The 27,089-nt window shown below is 40.5% G+C and overlaps 2 protein-coding genes across 35 annotated transcripts in view; one reads left to right on the top strand and one right to left on the bottom strand.

The window, feature by feature from the left end:
* The window catches only part of LOC114641392 (C-type lectin domain family 5 member A-like), a 1,576,682-nt gene that overhangs the window by 804,453 nt on the left and 745,140 nt on the right, over positions 1–27,089 (bottom strand). The gene's annotated exons all lie outside the window — the stretch shown is intronic.
* LOC127527375 (CD209 antigen-like protein E) overlaps positions 1–27,089 on the top strand; it is a 381,022-nt gene that overhangs the window by 27,889 nt on the left and 326,044 nt on the right. The window contains exons 5-8 of one of the 2 annotated variants that reach the window (XM_051925978.1): positions 1,783–1,989; positions 2,082–2,233; positions 3,281–3,396; positions 5,732–6,153. In XM_051925978.1, coding sequence (XP_051781938.1) covers positions 1,783–1,989; positions 2,082–2,233; positions 3,281–3,396; positions 5,732–5,858 — 602 coding nt within the window. In that variant the 3' untranslated portion in view covers positions 5,859–6,153. Of the gene's footprint in view, positions 1–1,782; positions 1,990–2,081; positions 2,234–3,280; positions 3,397–5,731; positions 6,154–27,089 lie in introns of those variants that run through there. The other variant, XM_051925977.1, reaches the window with a different exon arrangement.

The raw sequence follows: 27,089 nt of genomic DNA, 5'->3' as shown, positions 1-27,089 counted from the left end.
GTCTAATTATACACCTTATTTTTTGGTTATCAATTAATTTAAGGTTTGTATCAAGACTAAATTTACTGGATTTCCCAAGACAAGGATTATGGGTAACAGCTTCAGGAAAGTAACAGGTGGGATAAACAACAGCCTGTGATTTAAGATCACATGACTGTGGCCTGGATGGTGCTCTAATCAGTCAACCAGGCGGTTTTGCTGCCATATTTTGGGATAATACATAAGATCCCCTACAGTTAGGATGAAGACCATCTCTTCTGAAAAATCCAGGCCTTTCCCAAAAATCATCCCAATTGTTCACAAACGCTATGCTTTTATTTGCACACCAGGTTTCTAGTCAGTAGTGAAGGGAATGCAATCTGCTATAAATCACATCACCTCTGTATAATCTTGGTAAGGGGCCAGATACAACTAAATTCCGACATTTTCTTTTAGCTTTGATGCATAGAGAGATGAAGTTCCTCTTTAATACCTTAGATTGCTGTGAATAAATATCATTAGTGCCGACATGCAGCAATAAGGTAGATACTTCATCATCGGCGACACGGCCCAATGCGGCCTCTATGCCAGAAATCTTGGCCCCTGCGAGGCACTTAACATGAACTGCTGGTTTAACACGTGTGTTTGAGGGTCACCTTCTGGGCTCATCTGAGGTAAGCACTAACACTCTGGGACACCAGGGGGCGTGATTGCTAACACTTGTATCTCTCTTATCACCCAGAGGTCAGAGAGGATGGCCACTGAAGTCAACTGGCCATGCCTCTTGGAGTCCTTGAACTGTAAAAACGAGGCACTCCCAAGAGGTGACGTCTCCTTCACGTGATAAGTGCACTGCCTTATGTAGCTCTGATCCTGTTGAAAGACCACACTCCAGAGACTATCACTGTGAAGCCAAGGGCTAGAACTGTAGCATTTGTTAACCTTGTGCTGTCATGCTCATCGTTTTCCTCCAAATCATAAAATACCTCTTGCTCTTCCCCTTTTAGGAAGGCATTGAGTAGATGTGCCCATTCATGGTGGCCAGCGGTGTCAGGCAGTAGTGTGCTCAGAAATTAGCAGGTACAACTCAACTTCATCCAGTGGACACATGAGGACTTTAGTTGGGCCGGTCCCTGTCCTCGTCCAAGATGTTGGGCATCCGCTGCCTCAAGTCGTGCTTTGGTTTCTGACAGGTCTGCCTGTGGTGAATTTGTAACTGGTTTAACTGGTCTGCCAGCTGTTGGACTAATTCTGCCAGGCTGGTAGATTTCTGATATCCTAAGGCAAAAAATCTTCCTGACTATGCCACTTGTCGTCGGACTGTGGAAGGACAAGAATCTGAATAACCAGGTCACCCTGTTAACTTTAAATTTAAAAAAATGAAAATGATAGGCTTACCTCAGATGAGATCAGAAGGTGACCTAAGGACACACATGCGTGACACACTGTGCCATTCTGGGTTACGACCTACTAGGGGGTCATGTGGACTGTTTGAGGTCAGGTGAGGGTCCCGGATGTTGAGACTTGACACAAATAACAAATAAAGATTAAAGTCGATCTCAGCTTGTTTATACTCCCTTTACGTTGATTAAAATAAAAGCTGAAAAACAGAGCTGCTGTTACTCACTGAGAAGTAGTAAGGCACAATCTTCATCTGTTATTACAAACTGTGATGGGGTAAAATGAGCAGAACACAAGGCAGGGGATTCTTTATCACTGCAGAACTGAGAGCACTCTTATCTCAAGTGTAAAAGGTATATTATTTTATATTACTGATTGTATGATATGATTTGTTTTCCTCAGATTTCATAAAATTAAATCACAAGGAGCAAGAGCTGGAGGAGTTAAGAAATGTAAATTACATCTTGACCAGTAACTACACTGAACTACAAGAGAGCCAAGATACCCTGAAGTCTCAGTATGAAACTCTGAATGAGAAACTTGATGAACTGACCAAGGAGTTCAGTGATCTGAAGGAATTCTACTGCGATGCTACAAACACGTCTCCCGGTGAGTGCTCTGCTGCAGGGTTAGTAGACTGTGAGCTCCTTGCTCATTTAATCCCTCATTTTTTGTTTGCTCTTTTGTGTCATTTTCCACAGATAACACTTGCTCTGTTTGTAAACCGGGTTGGGTCCCCTTCAGTTCCAAGTGTTACTTCATTTCTACTTATAATCTGACCTGGAATGAGAGCCGTGATTGGTGCGAGACAAGCGGTGGACGACTAGTGAATATAGAAAGTTCTGACGTGCTGGTATGTCATTTACGCAGGTGGATTTAAAATGTCTGTCTTCGAACTGTATACTGTAAGTTAAACTGTCAGGACAGGAGCATTAAAAACAAAACTCTTTGAAAGTACATCTCAAGAACAATCCCAGAAGATCTAATCTGAAGTTAAGTCAGCTCAGTATGTTATTACAGCAGGAATGTCTTTCTTTAGCAGATTCCTCCAATAGATCTGGAGAGTCTGTCAACACATTTCAAAGGCTCAGAGCGACTGCCATTGTAATCAAAGTCTCAGTGACCCTTTGTTTAGTGCTGACTGTGTGAGAAAGTAAAGATTCTCTCAGAGGACTCTCTGCGTCTTTCTTCATTCGCTACAACTGACGCCATCAGACATGCTGTGAATCCTAGATTGCTGTTTCTTCTTTCTTGGCTCCAGGAGCTCTTAGAGTTGCCATTTCTACATTACGTTTACATGCATTTCTGGTTTTTGGTTGGATGTCTGGGAGATACGTAATGGACAAAAGGGTCACTGGTGATGAGTTAGTCAATTAGTAGATAAAGCAATTTAAGTTTTGCTCATTAATATTTCATTTAAATCACCAGGTGACCATTGCATCACTCCAAATAAAACCCAGAATGCCACTGAACTGCCCTTCTGAGGTGATAGGCCCCTGTTAACACCCAAATCAGTACAAATGTCTGCAGATTCTGTCATTGATTGATTTCCATTGAGGCGCTGGGTTTTTTATGAGATTTCCCCCAGGGATGTCGTATTTAGTATCCAGTATCTCTGTTAGCACACTGACACATTATTAGTGTTGGACATCACTGCCATCTGCTCATATGACATAAGAAGTGACACAATAGCTCAATTTATTATAAAAGCAGGTGACACACTGAGCGTTTTGTCTGATTGTTACATTTATAAGTGAGACTCAGGCCAGTTTATATTAAAGTTAAAAAGGAGATCAAATGTGTTTGATTGATTGTGACTAAGAGAAGACCATTCAATATAATAAAGACACCTGCAAGTTCAACTGTACATCAACTTCTTTATTTCATGTTTTCTTATCAGGGCTTTTTAAAAAGGAAAGCTGCTGTCACTCAAAGATATTTTTGGATTGGCCGATATGACATCAGTAAAGAAAACAAATCTACCAGGATGGACGCCGGACCTGTGAAATCCAAGAGGTAAGAAGACTCCTTTCAGTCGAGACGTCTCACTTTGACTGAATGAGCTCCAAAACCATATTAGGCAGGAGCAGAAAGGGGGTCACCTACAGGTGACACTTTACTGTCATTAGAGGTGACAAACACACTGTCTGCTGTCTTATTTGATAACATAAAACAGATGAACGGACATCACAATAATTTGTGTCTTTCTGACATTATTGAATCACACACCATTTTTGTATAAATGTCACATAAATATGGCCGGTGACTGCTGACTTCACGTTTAGCGACTCCTTTCCCTAATCCTGCCAGGACTGCTGGCCTCACACATGTAGTCATGAATGTCGTTTCTCAGAGCTCTGAAGACAATAATGAAATATGTTACAAATGACAAACGCTCTGCAGTGCAGTAAACCAAACTACAAGGAAATAAGTGAGAATGTCATTTCTGAACTTAAACACACGACTGAGGTGCCACGAGGCCACAGGGTGCCACAGGGACAGTGAGGAGCCGAAGCGGCTGAGGTAGGAGTGTGAATGGACACAAAGTGGATTACTGCGGGTGTGATAGCTGACATATAATAGGCAGATTATGGGATGTTGCTGGTCATAAAGAGTCCACTCATCCATACAACTCTACTCCTGCCTGCAGTATCCAACTGAGGGAGCTGCACACCATCCAGACAGCAAAGAGCCCAAAATCTGCCCAAAAGCCAGGCTGGCACAGGGCAGTCAAACTCTGAAATGAGCCGGGCACCATATACTTGGGCAGACCTTCATCACGCTGCCCCACATTCATCTTCATGTCTTATTAATGGTGTAAGTACAATATGATGACTTGTCAAGTTTTAGTTCATGTTATTATCATGTACACTCTTCACAATTCACGTATCCCATAGAGCAGTGAGAACAGTTCAATACCAAGAAGAGACGAGGAGTCCAACACAACACATGAAATGTGACAGCAGATGAACGATAACAGACACAGGTGGGCTGTCATCAGCATGTGTCCTCACGTGTAGTGATGGTGTTTCATCTGCTAGTAACAGAAGGCTTCACTCTCATGTCCTCATAGATATAGTTACGCAGGTTTGGTTCTCTCTTTTGGGTGGCACACTGGTAGCACTGCCACACCACTGTAAGATGACAAGGGTACCCCGGTCCTCCCTGCGTTTGAGTTCACATGTTCTCTCCATGTCTGCGTGGTTTCCTCCTGGTGCTCCACAAACACACACATTCAGTGGATTGGCGATGCTAAATTGGCCCTGCAGTGTGTGTCTCTCTGCCTGCGATGGACTGGCTCCCTGTTCAGGGATTGTTCCTGCCTTGGGCGCCTGTTCAGGATGAAGTGGGTTTAGACAATGGAGGGACCACTGGTTCTTTTAGGTGATGTGTTCAAATGTCTTCATTTATAAACTGAATTGTCAGCAGATGTTAAATTGTTAAATGGTATTTGTATGTATTAGTTTAGGTCAGATGTTGAGCCGTAGTGTCTAATGAGCTCTTAAATGAGGTCATCAGCATGGTTAAGGGTCACAAGAGACACCGCAGCACTGATGGCCGCTCAGAGAAGAGCAGAAGCCACTCTGTAATAAAGGCTAACGAGACCATGATGCTTTAGTAGAATAGAAAAGGCCAAGTCTTCAGAATCATCAGAGGCCTGATAAAGTGAACTAGTCAGTCGTGTGTCTGAGGACGGCTACTGCAGATTAGCAGAAGTGTATTCAGGCAGAAAGCAGGAAGCAATGGCAGCATTTCTAGATGTCAGCCTCAAAGTCACGTCAATCAACACGGAAAAAACGGTCAAGTTACAGAAATCACAATGAAGGCTTTGACATATTCATTCATTTTACAAAGATCAAGTGGTTTTTGAACCCAGCATTACTAATTTTATGTAGTGGAATATCTAAGAAACCATCAAAAGTGTGTCTGCTAATGTTCAGAGACCGTTGTGCTAATATGCAGTACCTTATATATATCTTTAAAAGTAGAGTTGTGTCATTTGAATCAGAATATACGAATGAAGAGTTTGTCAGCTGAGATACAATCTTAACAATGACGACCAGACTCAGGGTGGGGTGTGTGTGGGGGGTCATCGTCCAGTATGGTTTCTATTATGAGTGTCCTTTATAATTTAGTTTAATTCACTGACCATGGCTAAGTCAGGCCCAGCCTGCCCGTGTCCAGTGAGGATTGAATTTCAGTTTATTAGCCACACTGCTGACTTACAATCCTCTGTGCTGCACAGCCTGGTGGCCTTTCATCTGTTTAATGTCTGAAGTCAGGTGATGTGTGTGAGGCTACGAGGTCAGTCAGGTCAGGAGAAGGCCTCACAGCTCCTCTTGTGTTTCAGAGCCAGTGATGACAACAAAGAAGAGTGTTTGATGATAAAGCTGAAGTATACCAAGGTGTTTAACTACAGCTGTGAAGATCGTAATTACTGGATCTGTGAGTCTGCTGTGATTCCTCTTCATATTTAAACTGCTATCAAGAGTTCCAGTCACCTGCCAGAGCCGCTGTCTTCAGGAATCGTAAGGATCACTTCATCAGTAAATCATAGAGCTGCTAGTCTGAGCCGAGTCCAGACGGTCACCTCACTTTGTCATGTAGGTGACAGAGGTAGTGAGTGACAACATACTCTACATACAGGACTGGGAGGACATGAAAGCTGACATCTTATTGTAATCTCAGTGTTGGTCTGTGACTTCTTCTCAGTTCTGACTAAATAGACCCCCGGACCCTGAACTGCACATGGTGGTCAGAGATAACTGATGAAATGATAAAACTTTATTTATATATGAGAGGAAATGCACAGTTCTGATTTTTATAAAACAATTTTATATTTGTGTAACAAGCAACACATTCAAGTCCTTTCAGTATTCAGTAAAATGAAGATACGTCACCAGCCTGTGTCTGTCTTGAGTGATGTGATAAAGTATTTACCCCTTTCCTGGTATTTTCTGTTTTTACATATTTTACACAACGCATGGCCTCTGACCTTTAGAGAAATGAAATATTAGAAAAAGGAGACCTGAGGAAAGACACAATACAGTTTTTAAATGACTGCTTTCTTTATTCAGTGACCAAAGTTATTAATCCAACACCTCAGTGACCGATGTGAAGGTGTCATTGCAGATCAGAGTCTCAGTGCTTGGCTGGTGCAACGTTAGCAGCAGTAATGAGAACTAAACACTCTGTGATTTATAATTTGAGATCAGACGTCACGTTACTGTTGAGGAGTGATAGCCCACTGGTCTTTGCTTTCATTCAGATACATTCAGAGTTTTCGAGCCTAAACTGTTCACTTCAGCACTTCTGTTAGGACAAGTTAGCAGTTTGACGAGGCTCTGAAACTCTCGGTGTCCTCTGAGCCATTCAGCTGTTGGTTTTCTTTTTTGTGTTGTGGAGCATTGACCTGCTGTGTCATCCAACTACACCTTAGCTCCAGGTCATGGACAGAGGACTGGCCGTTCTTAAAAATAATATTCTGGTTCTTTCAAAATGGCAAGTCTTCACACACTGAGGCAGCAGCAAAGCCCCCTCTTCATCACACTGCCCCCCATGTTTTATTGTAGGTATGACGTTCTTATTGTTGAATGTTGTTACTTTACTGCAGAGCCAGTGGACCTGTGCCATCCACAAAGTTCTTGTCTGTCTTTATTACAAGAGGAGTGAAGATGATGGAGGTGACTCTGTGCAGTTCTGAGACGAGCACCAAAGCTGCTCTGGGATAGCAGAGTTTGTCTTACTGCTCTCCCATGAGTCCTGCTTTTTGTCTTCATCTCTCATAGCACAGAGTCATGAACTCTGACCTTAGAGGAGGGCAGACAGCCCTGAGGGTCTTTGGATGTTTCTTCTGGAATCCTCTGAGACTACTTGACTCAGGCATTGCTGCCCCCTATTGGCAGGCCAGCTTCTCCTATGAAGATGTTGCTCTTTTCTGAATGTTTTTGATATGATGGCTGTCACGGCATCACAGACCTTAGCAATGGCTGACGCTTTCCTGATTTCACTTGTGTGAGATTTCCTTTGATCTCGAGACTCAGTGATCTTCTAGAAACCTTAGGGTGACAACTTCACTGTCACGGCAAGTGACAACATATGGTGAGGTTTAGATTCAGTAAGGCTGGCTGCTTCATGTTATCAATGATCTTTGATCAGCTGTTTGTGTGACTCACTAAAGAGACAATTCTCTAACATATGGCGATACAGCTGTGCGGTTACTTTATTACTTCAATATCTTAGGCAGGCAGCAACTTATAAATGGTGTGATACGTTTACTCTGATTCCTGTCATCTAATATTACATTTAGTCTAAAGATCTGAAGCCATTCGTTATGACAAACATACAGAAATGGAGAACATCTGGAAGGGAGCAGAAACTGAACATCACTGAGCGTTTATCACAGTCAGAGCTGCCATCATGACGAGCATTTACTACCACATGACATGACGTCTATTCTGTGTTATTAATGTTTGAGTCTTAACACAAGTTTTATCACTTATGGACTCTCTTAAGCCAACTGCTGATGATTTGACTTTTTAAGAGTGACGTTTCTCATTCCACTCTTGTCTGTTGTGTTGATATTTTTAATTCTAATTATATTGATGTTTTTTTTTTTTTTGTAATTTTAATTCTCTTTATTCTTTGATCTTCAGTAGTTTTTATTTTATCATCCAGTATATATTTACACTTTTGCAGATTTGTTCTAGGAACTCATCTCTCAAATGATTTTGCATTGTCATGTTTTGTTGTGTTGATTTCCATTTTATTCTTAACTTGAGATGCTGTGCTCTGTTATATTTTGTGCAGAATAAATCTGACTTGCCTAATAAAGTCTGTTTGACTTCCTTGACCAGTGTCGAGAAAAGCCAAGCAAAATGACACCTTTTATAGGCTAACTAAGGTGTCATTTTGTTTGGCTTTTCTCTACATTCATAATGGCTAACACGGTATAACACCCTAGTACTGACCAGTGTCGTTATTTCTATTCTGACTTTGAGTGAATGAACTTCTCTGTGCTAGGAGATATGTCACACTTTACATATCTGAGTTGCTGCATTAACGTTTGCTCGCTGACATTTTTAAATTTGTGATCTTTCTGTCCACTCAGTTAGTTTGATGATCCAAGCCACCCTCCTGTTTATTTCACGTTGTCTCCTGCTCTGCCAAATGTTCCTTTCTATCCTCCCTCTTTTTGATGAAGTGATGTGGTGTTTCAGGTATATTTTCAGTGATTTCAATACCTTGGAAGTTTTTACAGTTTAAAGAATATATGATTAAATTTGGCTGATCAACAGAAAGACTCTTTATATCAAAGTGAAAAGGTGATCTAAATTCATAACAAATATAAAACCCAGAATCAGTGATGCCATCAGTTCTCATGCCCTTCATGTCAGTATTCAGTAGATGCCCCCTTGGTTCCCACCATGACACCCTTGAGTCTGTGTGCACAGCTCTCTCTGTCTCTATCATTTCACACATTTCTCCTCCATTCTTTGTCACTGAGCTGCTCAGACTTTATCAGGTGTCATGGAGATTGTCAGTGAACAGTCTTTTCCTGTCCAGCCACAAGTTGTCAAGTGACTTGAGATCTGGACTCTGACGTGGCCACTCCAGGACATGAACATTGCTGTTCTGAAGCCATTGCTGTGTAGTTTTGGCTCATTGCTCCCAGTAGTTGTCTTTCTTGATATACAAATCTTCTCTCATGGCTCAGGTTTCTTGCACATTGCATTGAGTTTTCCTGCAGGATTTCTTTGTATTTTACTGCATTCATTTTTCCATCTGCCGTGATAAACCTTTCTGTGTCTGTGTCAGAGAAACATCCCAGAGCCTGATGCAGCCACACTATGCTTCATGGTGGCGATGATGTGCTTCAGTGCTTGGCTTATAACAAACCTGGTGTTTAGTCTGATGGCCAAAAAGCTCACTTGTCACCTCATCAAGCCACAGAAGGCCGCCTACACAAGGTCACTCCATCAGAGTGAGTGGAGAGCAGATGAATCCCACTCTGACACACAGGTCTGGGGTCTTTAGGTTCATTTTGGTGAACGGCTATTGTAATAATAGCTTATCTATGAAGGGCTGCACTTAGCGAATACCGGCCTGGGGTTGAATGCTTTACTACAAAAGTACCAGGTGACTTTAGTGGGTTATCACTAGGAGGCTCCAGGAGGAACACCGAATGGTGGAAAGTCACTTTGGTGAAAACGCCAAGGAAACATTCAGTTAGGGAGGGCTGAATTAATAGGTTACTCACAGGACGAGTGGAGTTTTAGTATAATTTTGGGAGGAGTCATTAGTGTAATTTTGTGTATTTTAAAATGTAGAGCAAACCAATAAAATCAGTAAGTCACTAACAGTTGAGCAAGACTGTAAATACACTTTACTAGCATCCTGCATCTGAATGAATGAGTGTGGTAGGGTCCATCCATATTGAAACTGCAGAGTCAGCATACTTTTACTGAGCCGTCTCTTAAGTGGCAATTGCAGAAGGAGAACGTTGGTTCTGCTGCATAGAGAGGAGTTCTTTGATGAGTTCAGAGGGCAGAGGAGTAAAAATTCTATGGCCAGGGAGGGTTGGATCTCCAGAAATGCTCTTCAGCTGCAGTGGGTAGTAAAGATATCTTGCACTGATGGTAATTCTCTGAGCCATTTTGATGAAACGCTGGAGGGTCTTCCTGTTCTCAGAAGTGCAGCCAGACTACCACAACAGAGTGAAGCTGCAGACCGCAATACCTCTGATGTCAGACATGGAATGCCCTCCATATCACAGAACGCCCATAGTGTTAGTCACAGAACGCTCTCCATATGACAGTGCACTCCATGTAATGACGTGATTATCGTAACGCCCTTTCCCAGCGTCACTCGCATCACGCCATCTCGAGACAGTGTTGACTCGCTCGTTACAGAGTATGCTGTAGTCGTACAAATTACAACAGTTTTCTATCTAGTCAAACATAAATGACTTCCAGTCTCATACTGATGCTATCCAATCATTCCACACTCTTTAACGTTTCTAATACTTATAAAGTACAGTTTTTTTACTATTTTGAATGGTTGTTCATTACATTTTCTCCTGATGTGTAACAGTAGTAAAAGTAACAAGTCTTATTACTATCCAGTGCTTCAAACAGAATGTACCTCATGAAACTCATACCTAGAGATTTTCAGTCTATAAATGTATTTCATGTGATAATTTTTAAAAGGTTTGCAAAAACAGCGCTTCATATAAAATTGGTTTTAAAATTGACAAGGAAACTTTTTAGGAAACAGTCATTTATTTATTGATTTGATCCATCAACGTTTTCATTACTAAAAGCTGTATGTGTGAAATACTGGATGTCATGTCCATATCAAATGAACGGCATGTGACAGCCAGGAAATTTTATGTAATTTTACATTTTTTAACAACTTTTGAGTTTGAGACAATCGTGATTGTTCGTGTAAAATTTAAGTTGATCACAAGACCCAACTTATACCAACATAGAAACAAGCTGTCTTTGAGTCGTCATCTTTTAAAATTTTGATAAATATCAAAAACTGTTACAACTACTACTACTACTAATAATAATAAATAACGGGTTAGTTACAGTGTGTATTCAGCAGGGAGTTATCCCGAGGTGATCTCATCATTAAACATTCAGTATTTATGTCTTGTGCATACAGTACAATGATATTGTTACTTACTGTACATGTCTCTCCAGAACAGTGATAATATAATAAAACACAACAAATATACAGTGGTGTGAAAAACTATTTGCCCCCTTCCTGATTTCTTATTCTTTTGCATGTTTGTCACACAAAATGTTTCTGATCATCAAACACATTTAACCATTAGTCAAATATAACACAAGTAAACACAAAATGCAGTTTTTCAATGATGGTGTTTATTATTTAGGGAGAAAAAAAATCCAAACCTACATGGCCCTGTGTGAAAAAGTAATTGCCCCCTTGTTAAAAAATAACCTAACTGTGGTGTATCACACCTGAGTTCAATTTCCGTAGCCACCCCCAGGCCTGATTACTGCCACACCTGTTTCAATGAAGAAATCACTTAAATAGGAGCTGCCTGACACAGAGAAGTAGACCAAAAGCACCTCAAAAGCTAGACATCATGCCAAGATCCAAAGAAATTCAGGAACAAATGAGAACAGAAGTAATTGAGATCTATCAGTCTGGTAAAGGTTATAAAGCCATTTCTAAAGCTTTGGGACTCCAGCGAACCACAGTGAGAGCCATTATCCACAAATGGCAAAAACATGGAACAGTGGTGAACCTTCCCAGGAGTGGCCGGCCGACCAAAATTACCCCAAGAGCGCAGAGACGACTCATCCGAGAGGTCACAAAAGACCCCAGGACAACGTCTAAAGAACTGCAGGCCTCACTTGCCTCAATTAAGGTCAGTGTTCACGACTCCACCATAAGAAAGAGACTGGGCAAAAACGGCCTGCATGGCAGATTTCCAAGACGCAAACCACTGTTAAGCAAAAAGAACATTAGGGCTCGTCTCAATTTTGCTAAGAAACATCTCAATGATTGCCAAGACTTTTGGGAAAATACCTTGTGGACTGATGAGTCAAAAGTTGAACTTTTTGGAAGGCAAATGTCCCGTTACATCTGGCGTAAAAGGAACACAGCATTTCAGAAAAAGAACATCATACCAACAGTAAAATATGGTGCTGGTAGTGTGATGGTCTGGGGTTGTTTTGCTGCTTCAGGACCTGGAAGGCTTGCTGTGATAGATGGAACCATGAATTCTACTGTCTACCAAAAAATCCTGAAGGAGAATGTCCGGCCATCTGTTCGTCAACTCAAGCTGAAGCGATCTTGGGTGCTGCAACAGGACAATGACCCAAAACACACCAGCAAATCCACCTCTGAATGGCTGAAGAAAAACAAAATGAAGACTTTGGAGTGGCCTAGTCAAAGTCCTGACCTGAATCCAATTGAGATTCTATGGCATGACCTTAAAAAGGCAGTTCATGCTAGAAAACCCTCAAATAAAGCTGAATTACAACAATTTTGCAAAGATGAGTGGGCCAAAATTCCTCCAGAGCGCTGTAAAAGACTCATTGCAAGTTATCGCAAACGCTTGATTGCAGTTATTGCTGCTAAGGGTGGCCCAACCAGTTATTAGGTTCAGGGGGCAATTACTTTTTCACACAGGGCCATGTAGGTTTGGATTTTTTTTTCTCCCTAAATAATAAAAACCACCATTTACAAACTGCATTTTGTGTTTACTTGTGTTATATTTGACTAATGGTTAAATGTGTTTGATGATCAGAAACATTTTGTGTGACAAACATGCAAAAGAATAAGAAATCAGGATGGGGGCAAATAGTTTTTCACACCACTGTATAGAATACAATTTACAGTATAGACATATATTCAGGTATATATCAGATATTTATACCTTGTCTTTTTCTTACAATGTTTCTTATTATGATTGGCTCTTCAGTAACTCCACAACTAAAACACTTCCTTTGAAGTCATTCTTAGCGCCATTGGTTCTTTACTATTTGCCAGAAGGGAGGATTAAGACAAACAGCTGTGCAGGATGGCCGAGTGTGTAATCATCTTAGCAGAACGTCTTTCAGATACCCTGGACTGAAGGCAACTGCTGCCCATAATAGTTTGTGGCTTTCTGCACCCTCTGCAGTGACCCAAGCGTGTGTGCCCTACCAGGATGTGATGCTGCCAAGATGGACTCCAGACAGCACCTGTGAGACATTTCAAGAAGGCATTGGTGAACTTGGCAATAAACAAAACGTGCTGCTCCTTCATCAGTGACTGTTACTGTACGACAGTTAAACAAGCGCACCATTTCCACAGCACTCCACAAACCACAGCGTAATCCATTCTCTGAAGTCTATGACCTGCTCCTTAATGTTCGGACATTAAAGGTCAGATTGTCCTGGGACCACCAAGTCAAGCAGATAGACCTCTTGTCTGAAAGCCATCTCATCATTGTTGGTGGCCAGGCCTATGACGGTGATGTCAGTAGCATATTTAATGATGGAGCTGGTGTGGTGTCCGGACACACAGTCACACCGGGGGATTACCACCCTACCCCATAGTGTGCCAGGGTTGTGGGTGAGCATAGAGGATATGATGCTGGCAATCTGCAAAGCCAAGGTCTGTTCACTGTGAAGTCCAAAATCCAGTTCTGTTGGCACTACAGTGTCGAATGCTAAGCTATTGTCTATAGACATACCTCTATAAGAGCAGCTTTTACATTACCTAGATGTGCCAAGATGATATGGAGGGTAAGACTTCACTGCTGTACCCGTAGGCATCATGGAGATGGTGAAGGGGAGCAAAGTTCTGTGCTGAGTTCAAAGTTAGTAAGAAGTCTGAGTGAGTGTAGTGAGTTCTAAAATGAGTTATCACATACGACACACAGACTGTTATGGACATGAACAGGAGGAATAAACAGATGAGCACATTTTAAACATTATAAGAGATATCAATCATGAAACTCACATATATTCACTCTCCCTCTCATACTGTATATACTGTATACACACACACACACACACCCAAACACACTATATATATATATATATATATATATATATATATATATATATATATATATATATATATATATATATATATATATATAATCATGATTTGTAACATGGCATTGTTTCCTACAGTGGTTCTCATATTCACTCCCAGGGATTGTAGATTTTTGTCCCAACTCATTTTTGCTTTAATTCAACTCCCATCTTGAACTTGCAAGCCAACAGTCTCAGTCTTGAAAGTTAAAGTGATGTCTCAAAACACAAAGCTCATTGTTAGAACTACCACATAGGGGAGTGTAACCTGTGGGAGGCATTTTAGCACCCAAACCCGGACACAACCACACACATGCAAGTTCCAGGTTCAAATATGAATTTATTTTTAAGTAATGAAGCACACAATCCCAGTTAGGACATCCATCCGTGTCCTCCATCCATCACATGGTTCATTTCAGTAGACAAGTGACTCCTGAAGCAGGTCAGACAGCCAGTCCATCCCCACTTCTCTTTACAGTGAGTCACTGATCGAATCCACTGTACAAAGTGACAGCACTGTAGACTTTCTGCCACATGTAGTTCCTTGGAAATTTTGAAGGCTGACAAAAAAAAAATCAAACACAAAAATCGAATTTGTAGAACAGCAGTGACTGATGGGAATATTTTTTTACCTTGTATCTCATCAAGATATGAGAGCAAATCCTTCATGCCGTCTAAAGTAAACAACAAGGAGGACATGACTTCTTCAGTATCTTCATCGTCTCCCCTGTGGTCTAATTTTCCAGTTGTGTGTGTTCCTTCATCCTTGTCCATTTCCAGAGTTCTGTCCCAACAAGTCGGTGACAAGCAGTCAGGATGTTTTTGATCAATGAAGACTTTTTTGTGAAAAAGAAAAACAATACAGAGTGTGGCGTATTTTATTAGGAATATCAACACTAAATGAACTCCACGTTCACTCAGAGTACAGTCATATTGGCTTATGAAATAAACACGCCAATATGACCACAGCATGGCACAGGAATGCTTAGCTCGATTGATTTCTCTTCTTTTCACCTCTACTGTACTCGCTGTATTCATGAGGTGGAGTGAAAAATAAAATAATAAACTCCAGTGAACAACTACAGCAGTTCATCTTCAAGGGAGCGTCGTGTCTAATTAGAAACCATTCAGAAAGGGCAGAAATAATTCAAAAGGACTAAGTGCTCTGACGTGAGAAAAGCTTCCATTTATATTTACTGATACATTGGTGTAAGACAATGTGTACGTCTACAGGAATTGTACTGAAGTGAGTACCTGAAAGACAAAGAGAGTCCAATTACCACAATGTAGTCACCTGTGAAGGCCAAAGTCATCATTTCAAATCGCAGGTCATTTCATTGTTCCCAGTGTAGTAAGCACACTTTAAAAACTACTAAAACACTCACCTAAACATATTGTAATAGAAGTAAAAAGTGATACGTAATGGAAAGTGTTTACCTGAAGCAAACAATCACTCATTCTAGATTGACTGATGAGTGAATGACATCGAAAAGGAAAAGGAGAATCCTCACCTTTAAAGGATGTCCTGTGTTTGAGCCGTAAGAATCATGTCACTACACTCAGTGCCTGGCAGGGCTGTGCCTTTGTGCCAACCACACTGTCCATACTACTAGGTACAGCAATGCAGATTATTAAATATTATGCATTTCTGCAAATCACTTATGTAGCATTTCAACAATCTGAATACATTACAATAAATATGCTGACCTGCACATTCAGTTAATGCTTCCTGCCGTTTAATAATCAGTTAGAGCACACAAACCCCCCATGTTTAAGACCACTATCCTCTGCCCCATAATGCCACTGACACGACACGGGGCTGAAGAAAGACACAACTCACTGGAGACCTGTTGGCCAAAGTCTTCTTGTGAAGTTCTAAAATATAAAATGAGGGTCAGAGAACCTTTAAAGTGAGAATTAGGAAGCACTACCTGTGGCACACAGAATGGCCTTCTTCACGTGTGGAAAATGAAGACGGCCGTCTTGGCTGGAAGATAAAAACAAAATTCAGAAATACTGTAAGCTGACAAATTCTTATCACTGTTCTTCCCTTAAAAAAAGATTGAAAAGTTACACACCTTTAATGCTGGCTTTGTGAAATAAGAGAAGACACCACCATCTTGTAATTTATGGCACGTCTTCCTAACAAATGTAACTCAGGAAATTACAATAAATTCTATGAATAAAAAAAAATGGCAATATTCAAACAAATCTTTCACTTAAACCACTGACCTGACTGAAATCAAATGTAGAGAACATACACAATAAAGAAGCAAGTTCTGATTTGAAATCAACATTTACATCTTCCTACTGGCACAGTGTCCTCCACTTACCATGAGCAGTCCAGGCTGCCAGTCTGTCTGGGGAGATTCGATCATTTGAAGAGGTGATTAGTTAGGGAAGGAGATGTGTGTGTGTGTTTTGTGTCTTATACTAGCAAACATATTTATATTCACATTCCCTTCTTCTGTGGTTCCTTCCAGCTACCTGGCATTCGTTTAGAGGCAATTTTCCTACAGATAAAATTTTTTTTGTCAAAATTGATTTATATTATATTAATGTATATTAAAAACAATGCTGATATGAGCTTTGCAGATGGACTATCATTGTAGAACTGGATTAATAATATTTCATTCTGAAAATGTGCCAATTAATAATTTTATCACACAGAAGCAAGAATTACTTAACCACAATGTAGCTGGAGCCTTTCATTACTTTATAAGACAATGATATTCATTTCAGATTACAAGAGTAGAATTATTGGTAATAGAACAGGTAGAGAGACAGAGAGCATCACATAATATAATCTCTAGCAACGTTTAAATGAACAAACAGTTTATGAAGAGAGCGACTCTGGCTTCACACACGAGACCACAGCACACCATTACAGATATTTTAGAACCTTGAGGATGTTTTACTACTGTGCCCTTAAGAATTATTTACACAGATCTTCCAAAATAGCTTAGTGAAAACTAGTAGGTTCAAATTTTTTAAAGAAGAATAGTTCAAATGGGCAGCAGCCATCACTAGGTGACAGAAATAACAGTAAATAAGGAACAGTCCTGCTGAAATGCTGATTTTGGGAGATATGGGCTGAGGTTCAAACTGAACATTTGAACAAAGATTAAGAACAAAGAACTTGAACTCTTTTCAACGCTTGAACTGCAAGACACCATATTTACTCGTGCACAGTGGCTTCATGCAAGTGTTTTATTGAATTGTGTTACTAGATAATATTTAATTTTCTATATCATTAATTACATGTTACTTAAATCTCAATGATACCTTGGCGTGAGTCTCTTTTTATTTTGAGTTTTAAAACCTGAACAATTTAATATAGCGGCCGTCTCCAAAGCCACGATGATCACTGGAGTCAAGAAAGTGAATAATTTTGTTTTTTGGATACATAACCTGAAAAATACAACATGCCTAATGTTTTTAAAGAATTCAGAATCCTACATTGTATATACTCATGTTGACCCAACTGGCAATGCACACATTTCAATAAATGATAGATTATTTAGAAATGCATACGTTTCATTCATTCATTCTTCACGAGTTACAGATCTTAACATTTGTACAAAGGCAAGGTGAGTAAATGATGGACAAATTTCTGATTACAACAATGAACTCTTTGGAAAAACAAATCTACTTACACACAGAGCCCAGTGACCTGCATGCCATGAAGGGAGGAAGATAACATCTTTCAATGCTATGTCATTCGAAGAAGATATACAGTACTGTGCAAAAGTTTTAGGCAGGTGTGAAAAAAGAATGCTTTCAGAAATATAAATGATGATTGTTTATTGTTATCAATTTACAAAATGCAAAGTGAGCGAACAAAAGAAAAATCTAAATCAAATCAATATTTGGTGTTCCTACCTTTTGCCTTCAAACCAGCATCAATTCTTATAGGTCCACTTGCACAAAGTCAGGGATTTTGTAGGATTCTAGTCAGGTGTTTGATCAACCAATTCTACCAAACAGGTGCTGATGTTCATTAATGTCACACGTAGGTTGAAACACAGTCATTAACTGAAACAGAAACAGCTTCAAACTGGGTGAGGAACAGCCAAACTCTGCTACCAAGGTGAGGTTGTGAAGACAGTTTCATGTCATGGCAAGATTGAGCACAGCAACAAGACACAAGGTAGTTCTACTGCATCAGTAAGGTCTCTCCCAGACAAAGATGTCAAAGCAGACTGGGGTTTCATGATGTGCTGTTCAAGCTCTTTTGAAGAAGCACAAAGAAACGGGCAACGTTGAGGATCGTAGATGCAGTGGTCGGCCAAGGAAACTTAGTGCAGCAGATGAAAGACACATCAAGCTTATTACCCTTCAAAACCTGAAGATGTCCAGCAGTGCCATCAGCTCAGAACTGGCAGAAACCAGTGGGACCCAGGTACACCCATCTACTGTCCGGCTGGCCAGAAGTGGTCTTCATGGAAGAGTTGCAGCCAAAAAGCCATACCTCTGACATGGAAACAAGGCCAAGCGACTCAAGTATGCACAAAAACATAGGAACTGGGGTGCAGAAAAATGGCAGCAGGTGCTCTGGACCGAGGAGTTCAAATTTGAAATATTTGGCTGTAGCAGAAGGCAGTTTGTTCATCGAAGGGCTGGAGAGCGGTACAATAATGAGTGTCTGCAGGCAACAGTGAAGCATGGTGGAGGTTCCTTGAACGTTTGGGGTTGCATTTCTGCAAATGGAGTTGGAGATTTGGTCAGGATTAATGGTGTTCTCAATGCTGAGAAATACAAGCAGATATTTATCCATCATGCAATACCATCAGGGAGGCGTATGTTTGGCCCCAAATTTATTCTGCAGTAGGACAACAACCCCAAACATACAGCCAAAGTCATTAAGAACTATCTTCAGCGTAAAGAAGAACAAGAAGTCCTGGAAGTGATGGTATGGCCCCCACAGAGCCCTGATCTCCACATCATCGAGTGTGTCTGGGATTACATGAAGAGACAGAAGGATGTGAGGAAGCCTACATCCACAGAAGATCTGGGGTTAGTTCTCCAAGATGTTTGGAACAACCTACCAGCCGAGTTCCTTCAAAAACTGTGTGCAAGTGAACCTAGAAGAACTGATGCTGTTTTGAAGGCAAAGGGTGGTCACACCAAATATTGATTTGATTTAGATTTCTCTTTTGTTCATTCACTGCATTTTGTTGATTGATGAAAATAAATGATTAACACTTCCATTTTTGACAGCATTCTTTGTTTACAGCATTTTTTCACACCTGCCTAAAACTTTTGCACAGTACTGTATAATATTCTGTTTCATTTTAGAGTCACTCTAGAAGACAACAAGAAGCCTCCAAAAGAACTGTGACAAACCTATAAACCAAATTAACAGTAACATTTTATAGAACATTATTCAAAGTACTTACTGGAAAAGTCCGGAAAGGGTCTTGTGAAAGAGGAGGGAGCCATGTGGGCGCCACATAAGCATTTGCAACAAACAATTAAGAGCAGCTCACCTTAGAAACGCACGCAATCAGAACAATATGGAACTGAATGACACCAACATTTATTTACGGCGAGCAGAAGCACTGAGCAGCGGCGTCTCCCACAGGCACGTAACCCTTCGCAAACACCCGAGCAAGTTCATCTGAAGTAAAGCCGGCAGTTGACCAGAAGAAATAACCGGCAGTGAGAAACTTGAAGCCGACGGTCTCTGAAGCAGAAAGCATTTAAGTAAACTACAGAAAACGGAGAAGATGACATCACCACTAAACGTAAGTTCTATCTGCTCTCTGCCTGTTGAGGGCACGTTTATATGTTGTGTGTCCTGCAGCATGTACAGTTCAGGTTTTCCGGCCGACATTGTAGACAGCTTCACCTGCCAAAAGTGTTTAGTTAATTTAGAGTTGGTCGGGAAAATACGCGAATTGGAGGACCGCGTTAGGAATCTGATAGCGATTAGGCAAACCGAAAATTGGATCGACTCGGTTTGTTTAGACAATTCGGCTACTTCTGATTCGGCTTCAGTCTCTCCTGGTCCCACTGTAGTCAGTGCATGGCCGAAGTCAGCAGCACCAATTCAGCCACAGGGCGAGTGGGTAACAGTAAGACGGGGGGTCTAAGAATCCAAAATGTAGTCCCCCGGCACCCAGGTCACCAATTCGGACCCAGAACAGATTCTCAGCACTCCGCAGCGCGCCTGTGGAAACTGAGAATAAGAAAGTGCTTGTAATTGGCGATTCCATAGTGCGGAATGTTAGAATTCCAAACTGTGTTAAACCAGCAGTTCATGTTAAGTGCCTCGCAGGGGCCAAGATTTCTGGCATAGAGGCCGCATTGGACCGTGTCGCCGACGATGAAGTATCTAACTTATTGCTGCATGTCGGCACTAATGATATTTATTCACAGCAATCTGAGGTATTAAAGAGGAACTTCATCTCTCTATGCATCAAAGCTAAAAGAAAATGTCGGAATTTAGTTGTATCTGGCCCCTTACCAAGATTATATAGAGGGGATGTGATTTATAGCAGATTGCATTCCCTTCACTGCTGGCTAGAAACCTGGTGTGCAAACAAAGGCATAGCGTTTGTGAACAATTGGGATGATTTTTGGGAAAGGCCTGGATTTTTCAGAAGAGATGGTCTTCATCCTAACTGGAGGGGATCTTATGTATTATCCCAAAATATGGCAGCAAAACTGCCTGGTTGACTGATTAGAGCACCATCCAGGCCGCAGTCATGTGATCTTAAATCACAGGCTGTTGTTTATCCCACCTGTTACTGTCCTGAAGCTGTTACCCATAATCCTTGTCATGGGGCATCCAGTAAATTTAGTCTTGATACAAACCTTAAATTAATTGATAACCAAAAAATAAGGTGTATAATTAGACCAAGGGATAAAACCAGACCCTCCACCAGGGGCATCTGGAATAGAAATTTACTACAAATTAAAACAAAAAGTATATCACCAATTCAGAAAGAAGCATACAGTTTTAAATGCTGCTTATTGAACATTCGCTCTCTTGGCACTAAAGCTGTTTTGGTAAATGATATTATATTAAGTACAAAATCTGATCTGTGTCTTCTCACCGAAACCTGGCTTAGTAAATGTGACACTGTCCCCCTAGCTGAGGTGTCACCAGATGGCTACTCGTTCCTTCATAAATCTAGAGATTCAGGTCGAGGAGGAGGCCTTGGAATAATTCATTGTAACAAAATGCAAATCACTTCTAAAAATTTAGGCAACTTTACATCCTTTGAGGCATTCATTTTAAATATTAAAACAGATTCCAACACAATTATAGTGCTAGTCTATAGACCACCAGGGCCGTATTCATTGTTCATGTCTGAATTTAGCAACCTTCTATCTGCTTTGGCTATAAATTATGATCACGTAGTACTGATGGGAGATTTTAATGTACACATTGGAAACTGACACTTTTAGCAAATGTTTTACTTATTTGTTAAATTCAGTAGGATTTTGTCAGAATGTCAAAGGTCCAACTCATAATCATAACCACACATTAGATTTAATTATAACTTACAAAGTTGAAATTCAAAATTTAATTATTACTCCATTAAATGAAGTTATTTCTGATCACTACTTAATTACATTTGATTTAGTCCTGCCCTTGCCAACACACTCCCAGATTAAAACAAAGACAGTGCGACATCTAGATTGTAGATCTGCTTCAAAATTTATAGATACTTTGAGTAAGTCGAGTGTAACTGTGGAAAACCATTTAGATCAGTTAACATCAAATGTAAACACAGAAAACAATTTAGATGAGCTAACATCACATTATAATGTGACCTTGAGAGATGCTCTGGACACAGTGGCTCCCCTTAAAACAAAAGTGATCAAAGCACATAGAAACTCTCCCTGGTTTAATGAAAACACTCGAGCTCTTAAATTAGAGTGTCGAAAACTGGAGCGCAGATGGAGAACAACAAAGCTACAGGTCTTTCAAATTGCATGGACAGAGAGTGTTAATAAATATAAAAAAGCCCTCTTTAAAGCTCGGTCAGAATACTATTCTACATTAATAGATAGCAATAATAAAAAACCTTGGGTACTGTTTAGAACAGTGGCTAAATTAACAAATGGAAACTCAGATCAACAGTGCAAAATACCAACAGATATAAGCAGTACAGACTTTATTAACTTCTTCAATGAGAAAATTAAAAATATAAGATCCCAGATCTCTGCATCACAGTACAAACCACATACTAGCTTAGCAGACCCTGTCTCACATTGCACTCAGCACTTTAGTAATTTTAATCCTGTAACTGAGCAGGAAGTCTTAAGTTTAATTTCTAAAATGAAGCCCACTACTTGTTCCCTAGATCCAGTGCCAACAAAACTAGTAAAAAGTGCAATGGATGTTCTTGCAGCGCCTATCCTAAGCATTATCAATAGTTCATTATTGCATGGCACAGTACCTGATACACTAAACGTGTCAGTCATTAAACCATTACTTAAAAAGTCAGACCTTGACCCACATATACTAAATAATTATAGGCCTATTTCAAATTTACCGTTTCTCTCTAAAATACTAGAAAAAGTAGTCGCCAGTCAGCTTCAGACACACCTTACGCATTACAATTTGTTTGAGAAATTCCAGTCTGGTTTTCACACTGGTCATAGTACAGAAACGGCACTAACACGGGTTGTAAATGACATTCTGATATCCTCTGATGAAGGAAACTCAACTGTAATTATGTTGTTGGACTTAAGTGCAGCATTTGACACCATCGACCATTCTATCTTACTGCACAGGCTAGAAAATGATGTTGGGCTTACAGGCACCGTGCTCGCTTGGTTTAGTTCTTACTTATCAAATCGATTCCAATATGTACAGAAATGTGCTGACAGGACTCCATCATTATACACAGAAGTTCAATATGGTGTCCCGCAGGGCTCAATACTGGGACCTTTACTGTTTTCACTGTACATGCTTCCACTGGGATCTATCATTAGGAAACATAATGTTAATTTTCACTCGTATGCAGATGACACCCAGTTATACCTTTCATTTAAATCAAATGAAGTTTCTCCAATGTTGTCTTTAATTAGTTGTTAGTGAATTAAAGGAGTGGATGAATAAGAACTACTTGTCTTTAAATACAGATAAAACAGAGATGTTAATTGTTGGAGGGAATGATGCTAATCACAATAATATTTTGTCATCATTTAACTCAATGGGAATCCCAGTCAGTTTTACTGAATCAGCCCGCAATCTAGGAGTTATCTTTGACTCTAGCATGTCATTTAAAGCGCATATTACAAAGTTGTCCAAAAAATGTTTCTTCCATCTTAAAAATGTTAGGAAATTAAAATATTGTTTAAATATGTTTAAATAAACAGGATTCTGAGAAATTAATTCATGCATTTATCTCTAGTAGGATTGACTACTGCAATGCGGTGTTCACTGGATGTTCAAACTGTTCTTTATACAGCCTCCAGTTAATCCAAAATGCGGCTGCGAGAATTATTACAAGAACAAGAAAATACGAACACATAACTCCAGTTCTTAAATCCTTACACTGGCTCCCGGTTAAGTTTAGGGCAGATTTCAAAATCCTTCTTTTAACATATAAAGCATTAAATGGTCGAGGTCCGGCTTACTTGTCTGAACTTATCATGACTTACAAACCAGAGCGCACATTAAGATCTCAAGATGCCGGTCTGCTTATGATTCCAAGGATTAATAAAATAACAGTGGGAGGTCGAGCTTTTAGTTACAGGGCCCCTAAACTGTGGAATGGTCTGCCTGCTACTATAAGAGATGCCCCTTCGGTCTCAGCTTTTAAATCCCGGCTGAAGACTCACTACTTCAGTTTAGCATATCCTGACTAGAGCTGCTGATTAGCTGTACAGACTGCATCTCTGCTGTTAGTCATTAGCACTTAAACATAAGTAACATGACAGTTATAATCCATATTACTAACCGAGAATGCTAAACCGGATGGACGCAGGGACATCCGGCCATGGGCCGTAGCCTCAAAAAGACGTACTGCGCAGGCGCACCAAGAAATGAGGGGCTGCAAGAGGTGGATGAGGGGCGCGAGAGGCGGACAAGACCACAGAAAAAAGGAGTCAAAGAAATGAGGCGCCAAGAGCACAGAAAAAAGGAAAAGGCACAGAAAAAAGTAGTCAAAAGCAGGCGCTGCACGAAACCCATTGCACACGAAACTAGCACACAAAAAAAAAGAAGACGCTCGCGCACAACAGCAAGGCACAAACCTACAGGCACCGGATGGGACACACACCAAGAGGGGGATTTAACAAGCCCCTGGAACACAAAAAAAAAGAACACAAAACCACCCCACACACCCTACAAGCAACGGACGGGACACACACAAAGAGGGGGATTCAACAAGCCCCTGGAACACAAACAGAAAGAAGACGCTCGCGCAACAACAATCCTCACCCACACCACCCCCCCCCCCATCAATAAGAAGTGACACCCAAAGCCACATATCTAAAGGAAACGTCCATATTAAACATACGTCATCTCAACACCTTCACACTAGGCAGCATAGGTGGATCTCCTTACAATAAAGCACTATTAACCGTTCAACTGCAGAAAAGGCTCCATATTAACAGTGAGTGCGATCCTCCTTATTACTTATCCATATTTCGCACTCTGAGGAACAAACAAGTCATGAATACATGGTCACGGGTACAAAACGATTCGGATCGGATAACGGGACCAAACACACGAACACGAATGAAACAAGAAAATACACGGCGGCGCATACAACGCGCTTCGGAAACTCCAGGAGAAAAAATGTCTCGGATCAAAAAACGCAAAGCTCAAGTGACCCCGTTACAGAGACGTGCCAAAATGGACAGACACAATGAACGTAGACGCATACAGCGCGCGTCTCAAAGTGCTACATTGAAACAAGCACGATTTCAAAACAAAGAGCTCGCGTCTCAGACATACAAAAAAGGGAGCGAAGAGACAGAATAAATGAACGCAGACGTGTACAACGCGCATATGACCTGCCACAAAACAAGCAAGCAAGACTCCAAAAGCAGAGAACTCAACTGACCGACATACAAAAACGGACAAGGCTCGATACAAACAATGCACGACGTAAAGTGAAACGGACTTTTCGCAAAGCGGAGGCGAATCAATTAAAAGTCAAAAACAGCGCGTCACAAATAATGGACATGCAACAACGCGGCACTCAAACGCCACAAGCAAAACATGCCCGTCGCGGACATCAACACCAGACACCTGCTAAACGCTTACGCCAGTTGGCTGACAACGCCTTCAATAATGAGTCCACTATTGAGGAAAATTCATTGGGATTAATGAATGTCATTTGCAATCATTGTCATTCACTTAACTTCCCAGAAGAAACAACTGGCAATACAAATAATGAATTTTACACGTTGTTGTCAAAAGGGGCAGATTAGACTGCCTCCTTTACATTCATATCCTGAATATCTACAGAAGCTTCTAACTAACGATGTGCCTGAAAGTAAAAACGTTATGAACTGCATTAGATCCTACAATAGTTCATTTGCTTTTGCATCTACCGGAGTACATATCAGGCCAACAAAAGGCAATGGCCCATACTGCTTTCGCATATGTGGTTAACACAACGCACTATATTATGTCCAAAAAATATTAACGTTAATCACATTAATAACCAGGTCATTTCATTACTTCCTGGAGAGACACGGCTCTTTCTAAGCTCTGACAAAGTTGACTCTTATGACGACAATGAACATCTGAATTTCCCCTTAGAATATTTGAACACTATTAACCCGGACGGATGACCACAACACAACCTTACCCTTAAAAACGGAACAATAATCATGCTATTAGGAAACCTTAACACTAAACAGGGTTTATGCAATGGCACACGGTTAGTCGTCAACACCATGACACACAATATCAGCTCCACTGTATCAGCCCGGTGAATTCCTACTGGCAGGCTATTCCAGATTTTAGGTACATAACAGCAGAAGGCCGCCTCACCACTTCTTTTAAGTTTTGCTCTTGGAATTCTAAGGAGACACTCAGTTGAGGATCTGAGGTTACGATTTGGAATATAAGGTGTCAGACATTCCGATATATAAGATGGGGCGAGATTATTTAAGGCTTTATAAACCATAAGCAGAATTTTAAAGTCAATCCTGAATAACACAGGTAACCAGTGTAGTGACATCAAAACTGGACAGATGTGTTCGGATTTTCTTTTCCTGGTTAGGATTCTAGCAGCTGCATTCTGCACTCGTTGCAAACGATTTATATCTTTTTTGGGTATTCCTGAGAGGAGTGCGTTACAGTAATCTAGTCGACTGAATACAAACGTGTGAACTAATTTCTCAGCATCTTTCAATGATATAAGAGGTCTAACTTTTGCTATGTTTCTTAAGTGAAAAAATGCTGTCCTAGTGATCTGATTAATATGCGATTTAAAATTCAGATTACAGTCAACAGTTACCCCTAATCTTTTTACCTCCGTCTTGACTTTTAATCCTAATGTAATCAGTTTATTTCTAATAGCCTCATTGTATCCATTATTGCCAATCACTAAGATTTCAGTTTTCTCTTTATTTAACTTGAGAAAGTTACTATTCACCCATTCTGAGATACAAGTCAGACATTGTGTTAGTGAATCAATAGAATCGGGGTCATCAGGTGCTATTGATACATACAGCTGTGTGTCATCAGCATAGCTGTGGTAGCTCACGTTGTACCCTGAGATAATCTGACCTAACAGAAGCATGTAGATCGAGAAGAGCAGCGGACCCAGGATAGAGCCTTGTGGACCACCATATAGAATATCAGGGGTCTTTGAGTTATAATTACCACAACTAACAAAGAATTTTCTTCCTGCCAGGAAGGATTCAAACCAATTTAAGACGCTGCCAGAGAGGCCCACCCATTGACTAAGGCGATCTCTAAGAATATTATGATCAATGGTGTCAAATGTGGCACTCAGATCTAAGAGGATGAGAACAGATAAATGGCCTCTGTCTGCATTTACCTGCAAGTCATTGACTACTTTAACGAGTGCAGTTTCTGTGCTGTGATTTGTTCTAAAACCTGACTGAAATTTATCAAGAATAGCAGGTTTATTGAGGTGCTCATTTAACTGTATAATGACTGCCTTCTCTAGAATTTTACTTAAGAAAGGCAGGTTAGAG

This window comes from Erpetoichthys calabaricus, chromosome 4 (assembly GCF_900747795.2).
Source record: "Erpetoichthys calabaricus chromosome 4, fErpCal1.3, whole genome shotgun sequence".
NCBI classification, from domain to species: domain Eukaryota; kingdom Metazoa; phylum Chordata; class Cladistia; order Polypteriformes; family Polypteridae; genus Erpetoichthys; species Erpetoichthys calabaricus.
Note: the sequence above shows the minus strand (reverse complement) of the source record. Positions and strands in the feature narration are given on the sequence as shown.